Source organism: Maylandia zebra, linkage group LG23, assembly GCF_041146795.1.
Source record: "Maylandia zebra isolate NMK-2024a linkage group LG23, Mzebra_GT3a, whole genome shotgun sequence".
Lineage (NCBI taxonomy): Eukaryota > Metazoa > Chordata > Actinopteri > Cichliformes > Cichlidae > Maylandia > Maylandia zebra.
The window spans coordinates 1023813-1033952 of record NC_135188.1 but is presented as its reverse complement, the minus strand read 5'-3'; the positions used below and the strand labels follow the sequence as shown (position 1 = coordinate 1033952).

Here is a 10140-nt window from a genome sequence, read left to right as displayed (position 1 = left end):
GTTCCATATTCAGTTTTTCAGCAAAACGTGTCCATAAGAAAAGATTCATTCTTATATCTGGAGGAATAAATATATTTCAATAAATATTAGCGTTAGCCCGCGACTTTGTTCCAGTTTTGAATTTTGGCCCACTGTGTGTTTGAGTTTGACACCCCTGCTCTAATGTGTAGTCAACCAAGGATGGGATCCAAACATGTCTTTGTAAGGGAGGAAAACTTTGTGCGGCCTCCTTCTTGAAACTGCTTCATCCTGTGTTCACAGCGTGTTGCAGTTTACTCAGCAGTGTTATCCTGTAGTTACAAGGCCCTTTGATTGCATTTGAACACAATACTTACAATGTCAGGTCACAAGACATTTTAAATACTTTGCTGCCTTAAAATAAAACTTATAGAAAAAAGCAATGAACCTATTCTGGCATTTCATTCTACAAAGGTTACATTTATGTATTTGCAGTTTCCTTCCCACAGTCTTTTCTTATGAACATGTATAATGTTCTTTTATTATGTGCATGTCTTTATTGTTGTATGTTTTCTCTGCACAGCTCTGTGTTGGACAAAAAGATGTCCACCTCAGACGGTTTGGAGCCATGGTGCGCTGTCCATGTCTTAACGGATCATTCTGAGTATTCGAACATTTTCATGGTTTTTATGGGGAACTTTTCATTTTGATAAATTACCACCCACTGCATTTCCATGGCATACAGCTCCATTCATTGTGCTGTACTATGGATGCATGCTACACTGGGATGCTAGTGTTTGTGGAGTGATGATGGGTTTCCTCAGGTGTAGCTTGTGGTTACTCATTCGTGACGGGACAGTCCGTCCTTTCAGGCAACAGGTTGCAGTTTGTTGCTGCAAAGGTTGTAACAGTGAAAGAAATCAACAATGCAGTTCTTTGTGTTCATTTTATTAAAAGGTTTTTTTTCTATTTATAATATACGACAAATAATCGGACATGTCTACTTTTATATTCATTATCAATCCTCGACAACTTTAAGTGTAGTACATTTAACACATGAAAAATTCATCTGTAGAGGCTGCAAGTAAAACTCAGGGATGCAGCTGTTTTGTTCCTGCAACATGTGGCTGCCTCTAAATCGTCGATATAACTGCTGTTCTTTAAGTGAATGCACATCTTACATTTAACATTTCAATACCTCAAGCTTAACATTTGCCATTTATGGACCAAAACGTGTGATATTTACAGAACAGTACCAGAGCAATGCAGGAAATGTGCTGGTATGACGAGTATTGTCAGGGCCGCGCAGGAGAGATCGTTTTGAAGTTTTGGTGCAGCCCTTGTCGTGGGAACAAGAACCACGTGTTTTTGGCACAGGTATCATCTTCTATCCTAGAGGGGAGTGCAGCTTTACATTTGAGCAATACGTAAACAACATCTTGTCTTTGTTTTTTGCATATGTGTGTTATGTGTCCCTCCCTTAGGAATGCCAAGCATACTGCTATTTCCTTCCCTCTGTTTGACAATGCCAGGAGGGACGACGTTTTACAAAAGGAGTGAGAGACAGAGGGAAACTCTCTAGATCACGAGGCGGCATCAGTAGTCGTAAGCTGCAAGAAAGAAACAGAAGGACGGTTATCCAACTGGCAGAGTCTACGAGGAAGAGGAGCATGCGATCCACTTCGTGAAGAGAGGTTCATATCCAGACGGGCATGCAATCACACCAAGGTGGTCTTACTTTCTATTGTGAGGATGCAGGTACTTGCTGCCGTGCCTCTGCTGTTCACGGCCTTGCACATGTACTCTCCCTCGTCCTCGGGGAAGGTCTCCGGCAGGTAGAGGCAGTATGTCTCTCCTCTCTCTATGTACTGATAGTCCTCACAATCTTGAAGCACCTCTCCCTCAAACCACCAGGTCACCTCTGGCTTTGGTTCCCCGGTGATCTTTACGGTGAACCGAACTGGCTCAGAATCTACCACCGACTGGTTTTTGAGGGGCTTTTTAAACCACGGGGCCCCTGACCTGGCGTGATCCTCCTCATCTTCGTAAGCCGCAGAGCCGTTAATGATGCTGCCCTCGTCCTCCACGTCGTCATCCTTCTGCAAACAGAGGACAAAACAATCACAAAAAGTTGTTCGTTTGTTATCTCGGTGCAGTTTGTCATGAAAATGGAAGATTTACTTTTTGGAGCGCGGCATCGATCTCCTGCTGCTCAAACTGCATCCTCTGCAGTTTCTGCTCCTCTATCCTCCTCCGTTCCTCCTCCTCTCTTGCTTTGGCCATCTGCTCAAAGCGGGCTCGCATGTCCACTTTCTGTTTGAACGGTGACTCTTCGGCCCTCGCTGGAGTCGTTTCTTGGTCCTCATCCTCCGGAAAAAACAAAAACTTGTAATACATGCTGCCGAGATCATCTTCCATTGATATGAAAAAAAACCACATGTGCTATAAAGTGCTCTTACCTCCTGGAACCGCTCAGCTTCTCTCTCCTTAATTTCATCATCGATGGCCTTCCTCTTGGCTCTCTCCGTCTCGATCTTCTTCTGAATCTCCTCCTCAGTCAGCTGCTTGATCTTCTCAAACTTGGACTTGAGGCTTTTGGCCTGAATGGAGCCGGTTCTCTTGAGCTTAGTGAGCTCTTCGTACTCTTTGCTTACAACATCCGAGCTTTCATTTATTTCTTCCTGTAACGATATGTGGAACACAACTTTAAACATTTAGTCACATTTTTCTGTAAAACACGCTGTCGACTCGACTGGCTGCTGTCTGATATTTTCAGCTGTTCGAGACTGACCTCGCCCATCTCTTGTCTGAGTTGTTCGAATTCCTGCTTCTCTTGCTCCATTTTCTTTTTGCGCTCCTCTGCCTTGCGTCTCCTCTCAGCTTCCTCCTTCTCTTTCAGCAGCTCTTCAAAGTTGATCTCCAGTTTCCTGGGGTGCAGGGCTTCCTGAGACTCACTCTTTACCATCCCTTCGTCCTCATCTAGTACCTAAACACACAAGCACCCACAAAAGTGTTTCAGTATTTTAATGTTTAATGAAATCCTGCAGCAGTAACATCTTCAATTTGCAAAAGCAAGTGCAAATCTAAAGCATTACAAACATTAGATAAACAGCTGCATGCAAAAAAAACAAGATGCATCGTCTGGAGGCCACTGTGTCCTTGTATGTGTAGGGAACACATTGATAATAAGACTCTTGGAGTAAAAATAATTTATACTATATCTGAAACTGAAAATCTCTTACTGTTTCATCTCCAAATGCAGACTTTTCCTGATCCAGACCAGGGCTCTTGAAGAAATAATTGAGACAAGGAAACAGCAGTGCAGTTGTAGCCCATCATTACTGATGTGCAGCATGAATCTATTACAGGCAACACTTCTGCAGGGTCACTTAAAGAAGGTGTTGGCTTAATCCACTGATGCTGAATGAAACTGTGTTTGATTGTTTTACAAATATCGTAAAACTGCTTTTCATGCATGTTTTCCTGCTCTGTAACAAGAGAGCTGAGCAGCAAAGCAGCAGCAAATCAACTTGAGGCTTTAACAGCACAAAAAAGCAGTAACACATTAGTGATCAGTCCAAAACATGCAGACTGTGCAACGCTTTTGTCACCAAGTGATGGACGTTTACCATGCTCTTGCGGGCCTCAGCAAACAGCCTCTTTTCCTCCTCCAGTCTCCTCTTAGCCTCCTCCTCTGCCCTTTTCTGCTCTTCCTCTCTCCTCTGGCGTTCCAGCTCCTCAAAGCTGACACATATCTTCCCAGGCTCACTGCCCTCCAGGTTCAGCAAGGCCATCAGCACCTCGTCATCCTCGTCTACAAGCTGAGTGAAAACCCAACGGTGCAAAGACCACATTAATGTCTGCCTGGTTTTAAAAAGCAGTTGATCTCAGCGCCTGTACACACAGTAAAGGCAGCTCTGCACAGAAAGCTCGATAATTATCCAGACTAGTTTGTTTCACTAACCAGGCCAACCAGCTGCTGACTAGAGTGTAACGTTCAGTTGGCAGATGATCGCTTCCTCACGCACAAAAGTTCAATCTACACTTTTAAGGCAAACAAATTCATTGATATAATCAACAGATATGTATCCACTCTGAGAGAAAGGTTTTGTATTAAATGCAGATTTAATATTGACCATGCTTTTCCTGGCTTCAGCAAAAGCTCTTCTCTCCTCCTCCATCCGTCTCTTGGCCTCTTCCTCTGCTTTCTTGCGCTCTTCCTCTACCCTTTGTCTCTCCAGCTCTTCAAAGCTCAGTCTCAGTTTTCCTGGGCGAAACTCCTCCTTGTCTTCCTGTCCTGTGCTTTCCTCGTCTTCTTCCTGATGGGACACAAACATATCGCAAACGTGATTAGGCCATCTTCACAACACAAAGGTGATTTGGAAGCGCAAACACAAATCCCCTAAAGTTGTTTTTAAGAGATGTTAATCCCAGGAGGACTTCTGAAATATTTTCACATGGCTCGTGATTTATATCTTGCTTGAAGTAACTGTACACTGGAAGATGCTGGCAGTCAGAAGGAAGGTTGTTATATCCGTCTGTAGATATGTATGTGTGGTTTCTCTGGTACCGCCCTAAGCTTGCATAGAGGAGGGTTGCAAAGCGACATGCAGATGTACAGCAACTATGGGAATGCTAAAGCTGCTGAAGCGCACTTGTTGCCTTCATGAGATCTGCCAGTGAATCGCACATGTACAAAAGCTATGCTTGCTGTTTTGCAGTCATGTGTACCATTCCCAGCCTGGCCTCCTCAAAAGCTTTCTTCTCCTCTAGCAGGCGGCGTTTGGCTTCCTCCTCCGCTTGCTTCCTCCTCTGCTCCTGCCTTTCTTTCTCCAGCTCCTCAAAGGTCAGTTTCAGCTTTCCAGGAGTGACTTGAACCTTATCGGAAGCTTTCTCCTCTTCATCCTAAAGCAAAAGAAAGCAAGAAAGCAGACCTGTGGCTGTAAAACACAATATCTCCTGTTAACACTGCGTTCACATTGACATCTTCATTTACCTGTTGATTAACTGAGCGTCTCTTCACTTCCCGGAAGGAGCGCTTGTTTTCGTCGTAGCGTCTTTTTTTCTCCTCTTCTGCCTTCCTTTTTAGCTCCTCCTCTCGATTCTTCTCCATGTCTTCAAAATTCACTTTGATTTTGCCGGGAGGTCGTGACGGCTTCGCCGGGACCACACGCACCAGGATTGTGTCATCTCCTTCCTAAAAAGTTAAAACAGCCGATAATCACGGTCTAGAGAATTCACAACAACAATATCATCACAGTTTATATTAAAGCAAATGTGACGAGTCAGATATGATATTATTATTACTATTATGTGTGTTGTCTGCAGCACTGAGAGAGCAAACCTCCCACGTTCACTGGGACTGTGTGTGGGTAGGGAGCGACTCTGCAGTTCGCAGTAGGTCAGTGTACGGGTGTCAGTCTAAGATAGCAGCAGTCGCAGCAGGGAAGGCTCGAGCTAATTCTGTCTGTGGGAGGTGTGGGAAACAGCTGCCAGTCATCTGCTGTCTACACCTGGCAGCTCTGTTCCAGCTGTTTCCAGATCAGTGCATTCCTATATGTGAACAGGCTCTTTTTAATGGTGTGATCTGAAGCGTCATTGTCTTATGTGGTCAACGAGGCACAAAGGAAACGGTTAAAGCAGCAGTCAGGGGTCAGAGTAGCTTTTTAGACACGCTTTGAAGAAACTGATTTGACTTCATGATCTGATCTTTACCATAATCAGGGTCCCAGATACACGTAATTGTGTAACGTAACGTACAAAGTACAATGGAATCTGTTCACTGGTACAGATTCAGCGAGATATTTGAATAAGCAGAAGTTATTGTTTCAAGTTTGAGGAGAAAACATCTTTTGGGTTTGTTTTTTTCCGATTGTGTTTCAGTGAAAGCAACAGTGTTACGCTCCTGGTCTTTCAGGCTCAGTGTTATTAGTGATGACTAAGGCAGAGCTTTGCAGCCACATTCAAAGTTTCACACTGAACAGGATCCATATAAAAGTCCCATTTTCAGACAGCATTGTGAACCTTATTGCTTTGCTACAGCAGCAGAATCAGGTCAAAGAAGTAGTGCACTGCTGCTTGTAATTGCCTATTTGGCACGAGATCACTGACGTAACCATTTCCAAGAACTGCACCGTCTGAATGTATAAGAAGCCTGAAAGTGGACTAATTGGAAATCTCCGTCTGATTTAGCTTGAATCGTTTTCCTGCATAGTGAGGTTAAATGTGTGCCAGCAGTTCACAGACTGGTCATGTTAGCAATGCTACTGGTGGATTCAGACCTACATCCAGTCTGTGCCAACTCTTTGGACCTCAAATGCCCATTACAACTCATCCGAGAGGCAGCTGAGGATTAACCATTACAGTGGTAACCACACTGGTTCATCGCAGCCTCTCAAACACCAAAACACACTTTGTTTTTGCTTGAGCCCAGGTTCACTGACCTCAGCGGCTTTTTGAGCCAGTTCTTTCTGGATTTTGGCTTTCTCCAGCTTATCCTGGGCCTCCCTCTTCTTCCTCTCTTCCTCCATCCTCTTCCTCTCCTCCTCCTGTCTTTGTTTTTCCATTTCTGCAAACTTCCCCTTCACGCTACCTGAGGATTTCACAAAGCGAGACACAAGCCTTAAGCCTCGTCTTCCTCCTGGATAGTCATCGCTCATTACCATCCCTTACCTTTGATTTTGGGGACGTAAGATTTTTCCACCTTCGCTGGCTTCACCTCCTCTTCCTCATCACTGGAAGCAAGCAGTTCTTTTATCTGTGATCGAGCAGATAGAAAGTGTGACGAGGTGAGGTTACGGTTTAGCTGGGATCATCTCCTTTGCCACTCAGGAGCCATGCTGGTCCCAGCAAGAACACGAGCCTAATCCCTGCTAATAGCAGGGTCATGTGGCTTGCAGCAGGCCTCTGATTGGCCCGTCGTGTTGTTGAACAGATAGGGGATGAGTGCAGGTGTCCGAGCCTGGCCAGCTACGGCACAGCAGTACACAGGAAGGGCGTTTTGTCAGAGTGCCTGATAATCACACAACACCGTATCACTGCCTGTATTTCACTGCAGTCGAGTAGGAAGAAAAGCTGAACCCTGGAATTCTTGATCTCTGACCTTCTCAGTGGGACTGATGTCTGCTTTTTTCTAATGGATTAATGACGTTTTGGTGATATATTAAATCAATTTAAAGCAATTTACCATCGTGGACTAATCTGATTAGTTGATCACTGGATTCAGACGTTTCGGGCATCGTTCATGCTGCTTCACTATCACGTGACCCGCTGGATATTTGACATATGGTGAATTCTGAATTTAAAGTAGTGGTGAGAAAGTTGTTCAGTGCATATTAATATGGTTAAAGATGGCTTTTTACAAAAGGTCACTTTAACAACAAGCACAGGCCAGTTTGACTGAACATGGGCTCATATCTACAACGTTTAGCAGGTTAATACATGAGATGTGACAGATGTGACAGATGTGTCGGTGCAGTGTAAAAATCGAGTTCTCTCACAAACCGCAGTCTCTGTCACGGCGCCATGCCTCATCATGCCATGCAGATCACAGTGGGAGGTTAGTGGGGTTATCAGCCTTTGACCTGCTGCTTCCTGCGATGCCACTCTCTCTCCTTGATGTATTGCTCCTTCCTCTTCTGCTGCTCCTCCCTGTTCCTCTGCCTGCTGCGCTCCTCCCTGGCCTTCTGCATGGCCTCAAATTTGCTCGTCACGTTCTCCTTGTCTTTGTTGAGCTTTGGCACGTAGCTTCTTGCCACCAGCTTTCTGGATCTGAGGAGTTTCTGTGGTTTAACAGTCGAAAAAATGATGAGTTCGTTGATGTAACTGTGGGAAAAAATGGTACCAGAAATGTAAAGATGCTGCCAGTGTTTTCCATCTCACCTCTTTTTTGAATGCCACATCAGAAATGTTCTGGTCTTCATTTGTTTCAGGCTCTTCCTCCTCCTCGTCCTCCTCCTTCTGTGAAACACCATTAACATCTCCCGAGCTCTCGTTTCGCCCTTTCTTTTCTTTGTGCTCCAAGCCGTTCACGTGTGTCTTGTCGGTCTCATTGCTCGCCGTTTCATTCCTGCCACGAGGTTTCTGATCTTCTGTGGATGCTCTCTCACCTCTACCCTCGACGTCATTGGCTGTCACATCGCTTTCTTTATCTTCCACGTCGTGGGCATCTACAGCTGCCACCTCAGTCATGTTTGTACCACAGTGACAGGCCGACAAACACACTCTGTTTAAAGTTCTTCACCTGCAAAGCACACAAGTCACGGTTCAAACACTGATGACCAGCCAACCTTGCTTTTTTATTCCACCAAACGTGTTTTTAAGAATCTGCTGTTAAACACACAAAGACACAACTCACTCATCACAGCAGAATAAAAGCTTAAAACTAAACTGACAGATACATGCTGAGTTTGTTAACCTTTGCCATGTAGTGCCGCACATAAGTGCTCCCTTTGGCCGACAACATGGCAGACTACATTAATTTTACATGATTAAAATCCTAATTTTAAATTTTTTTTTTTTATTAATCTGTGTTTTGAATCAATCATTTTAATGCCATTTCTATCTTTGCCTAATTTGATTTTCCATCCTTTAGCTGAATATCAGCGTAGCACTTTACTGTCGTTTTGCTACATTTCACAGTTACTGTCTGTCTGCACTGTCACATTTTTACCACTGCAAACAGAGCTGTTACTCAGTATCTGGAGAAAGAGTGCAATGGAAGCTTGCCGGCCCCTATTTATAGCCCACTTGTGGCTCTAGGGCATGTGATCGTGACTATTTCTGATGACTGATAGGCAGTTGGACACAGCTCGAGCTGGCACCCACATGTCGCCCCACAGACCCTCGACAAAATGGCCAAACTGAGAGCAGGACAACTGGATGAATGAGAGCTGTTTGGACTGTTAGTCACCCCACACTAAAACTGTTGCTGTGTATCAGCGTCCCCAAATACCTTTCAGACTCAGATATGAAGATCTCACTGTGACCCGGCACAGCTAATCAGAAGCTCTGCCATTGAACCAACAGTCAACGCACTGAGGCGGATCACTGTAGGCCTCACAGGTGGGTTCAGCCCGACTTCAGAAGTATTCGAAGCACTTTTACATTATAGCAGAGAGTGGCTAATTGAAGCAATTATAGTTATCAATTTTAGGCCTACAACACACTGCTGGAGCCAGGGTAGGTTGTAGCTTGATTTAGGGACGGCTGATTTGATTTTCCACCCTCGTTTTAAGAGGTGAATGCCAAAGTCAGACAGTGACAGTGTTTGTTGCCCTTTGTGGATCTTCACGCCATATTCTGACTGTTTAAATTCCAATTTAGAGGGATTTTGAAAGAAATCCATTATAACTCTATTGCTGCTGATAAATAAAAAGAACCTCTCTCAATATTTAAACAAACGCTAGTGTGATTTCTGTGCACAGCTGGCAAAATCATGCCATAAAAGCCTGATTCTAACCTCAGTCACGTTTAAAACTATTATTAAGCAGTGAAGCTAGAGCGACACCAATGAGCATGGCTAAACCCGCAGTAACCAAAGAGCTGGTTAATCCTAATTCAGGGTGTAGGTAAATAATCTAAAACCACACACTTTGGTCTTTTCCAATCCCCCTCGTGCTACAGAATTATGAAACCAGACTTTACCTCTTCAGTGCTTTCGTCCTCCTGCTTTGATTGATTTTCTTTCTTATTCCTCTGGGAAGCCACAAAACCTAAAGTGAGACCAAGCGGAACAATGCGAGGAGCGACCGCTTCCACCCACTCGACTGGCTTCTGGTTGCTGGTTGCCTGTTGGTGAGCAGTTTCCTTAAAAGTACCGTTACTTTCTACCGGACACTGCATTCCGCGCGCGCCTGCTGCAGGTTCAGCTGTTCAGCCCCGCACGCGCTCCCACACACATGCACGCGCACCGGCGCACGGCCCTATCCCGGTCATTTATTCACAGCTCGAAGCCTTTGTTTTTAATAAAATAAATACAGTAATTGTTTTGGAGGATTTCTGGCTGCAGACTCAGCGTTACTTTTGTCAGATTATTATTTATGTATTTATGAAAAGATCGTTACAAAAGTGTAATTAGCGAGCTAATTATTGCTGATTTTATACCAATGACAACAGATGGATAGGTTATCATTTTTGGTTTTTATTAATTTGTCTGATTAACGTTTTTGTTTTGTTTTTAGA

At 44.3% G+C, this 10140-nt stretch overlaps 1 protein-coding gene across 3 annotated transcripts; it reads right to left on the bottom strand.

The window, feature by feature from the left end:
• Nucleotides 1-890: 890 nt before the first annotated feature.
• On the bottom strand, nucleotides 891-9773 carry nexn (nexilin (F actin binding protein)). Of its 3 annotated transcripts, XM_004570207.5 has the most exons (15): nucleotides 9604-9771; nucleotides 7840-8200; nucleotides 7542-7739; nucleotides 6631-6715; nucleotides 6402-6550; nucleotides 4955-5155; nucleotides 4690-4863; nucleotides 4095-4277; nucleotides 3588-3779; nucleotides 3201-3245; nucleotides 2750-2944; nucleotides 2418-2639; nucleotides 2140-2325; nucleotides 1697-2057; nucleotides 891-1568 (listed from the first exon to the last, which is right to left on the bottom strand). In XM_004570207.5, exons 2-15 carry the CDS (start codon nucleotides 8146-8148, stop codon nucleotides 1555-1557), a joined length of 2514 nt encoding a protein of 837 aa, XP_004570264.2. In that variant the 5' UTR covers nucleotides 8149-8200; nucleotides 9604-9771; the 3' UTR covers nucleotides 891-1554. The 3 variants fall into 3 exon arrangements, with proteins under 3 accessions (XP_004570264.2, XP_004570263.2, XP_004570266.2); XM_004570206.5 differs by having other exon boundaries at nucleotides 891-2057; nucleotides 9604-9773; XM_004570209.4 differs by lacking the exon at nucleotides 3201-3245 and having other exon boundaries at nucleotides 891-2057; nucleotides 9604-9770.
• Nucleotides 9774-10140: the final 367 nt, after the last annotated feature.

Bases quoted from the DNA above. Each gene is read 5' to 3' on its own strand.
- nexn (XM_004570206.5), bottom strand. From the start codon at position 8,148: ATGACTGAGGTGGCAGCTGTAGATGCCCACGACGTGGAAGATAAAGAA. The intron at 4,864-4,954 runs GTAAATGAAGAT...CTTTTGCTTTAG, and splicing joins GACGCTCAGTTAATCAACAG to GATGAAGAGGAGAAAGCTTC. The intron at 4,278-4,689 runs GTACACATGACT...GTGTCCCATCAG, and splicing joins AGGAGGCCAGGCTGGGAATG to GAAGAAGACGAGGAAAGCAC.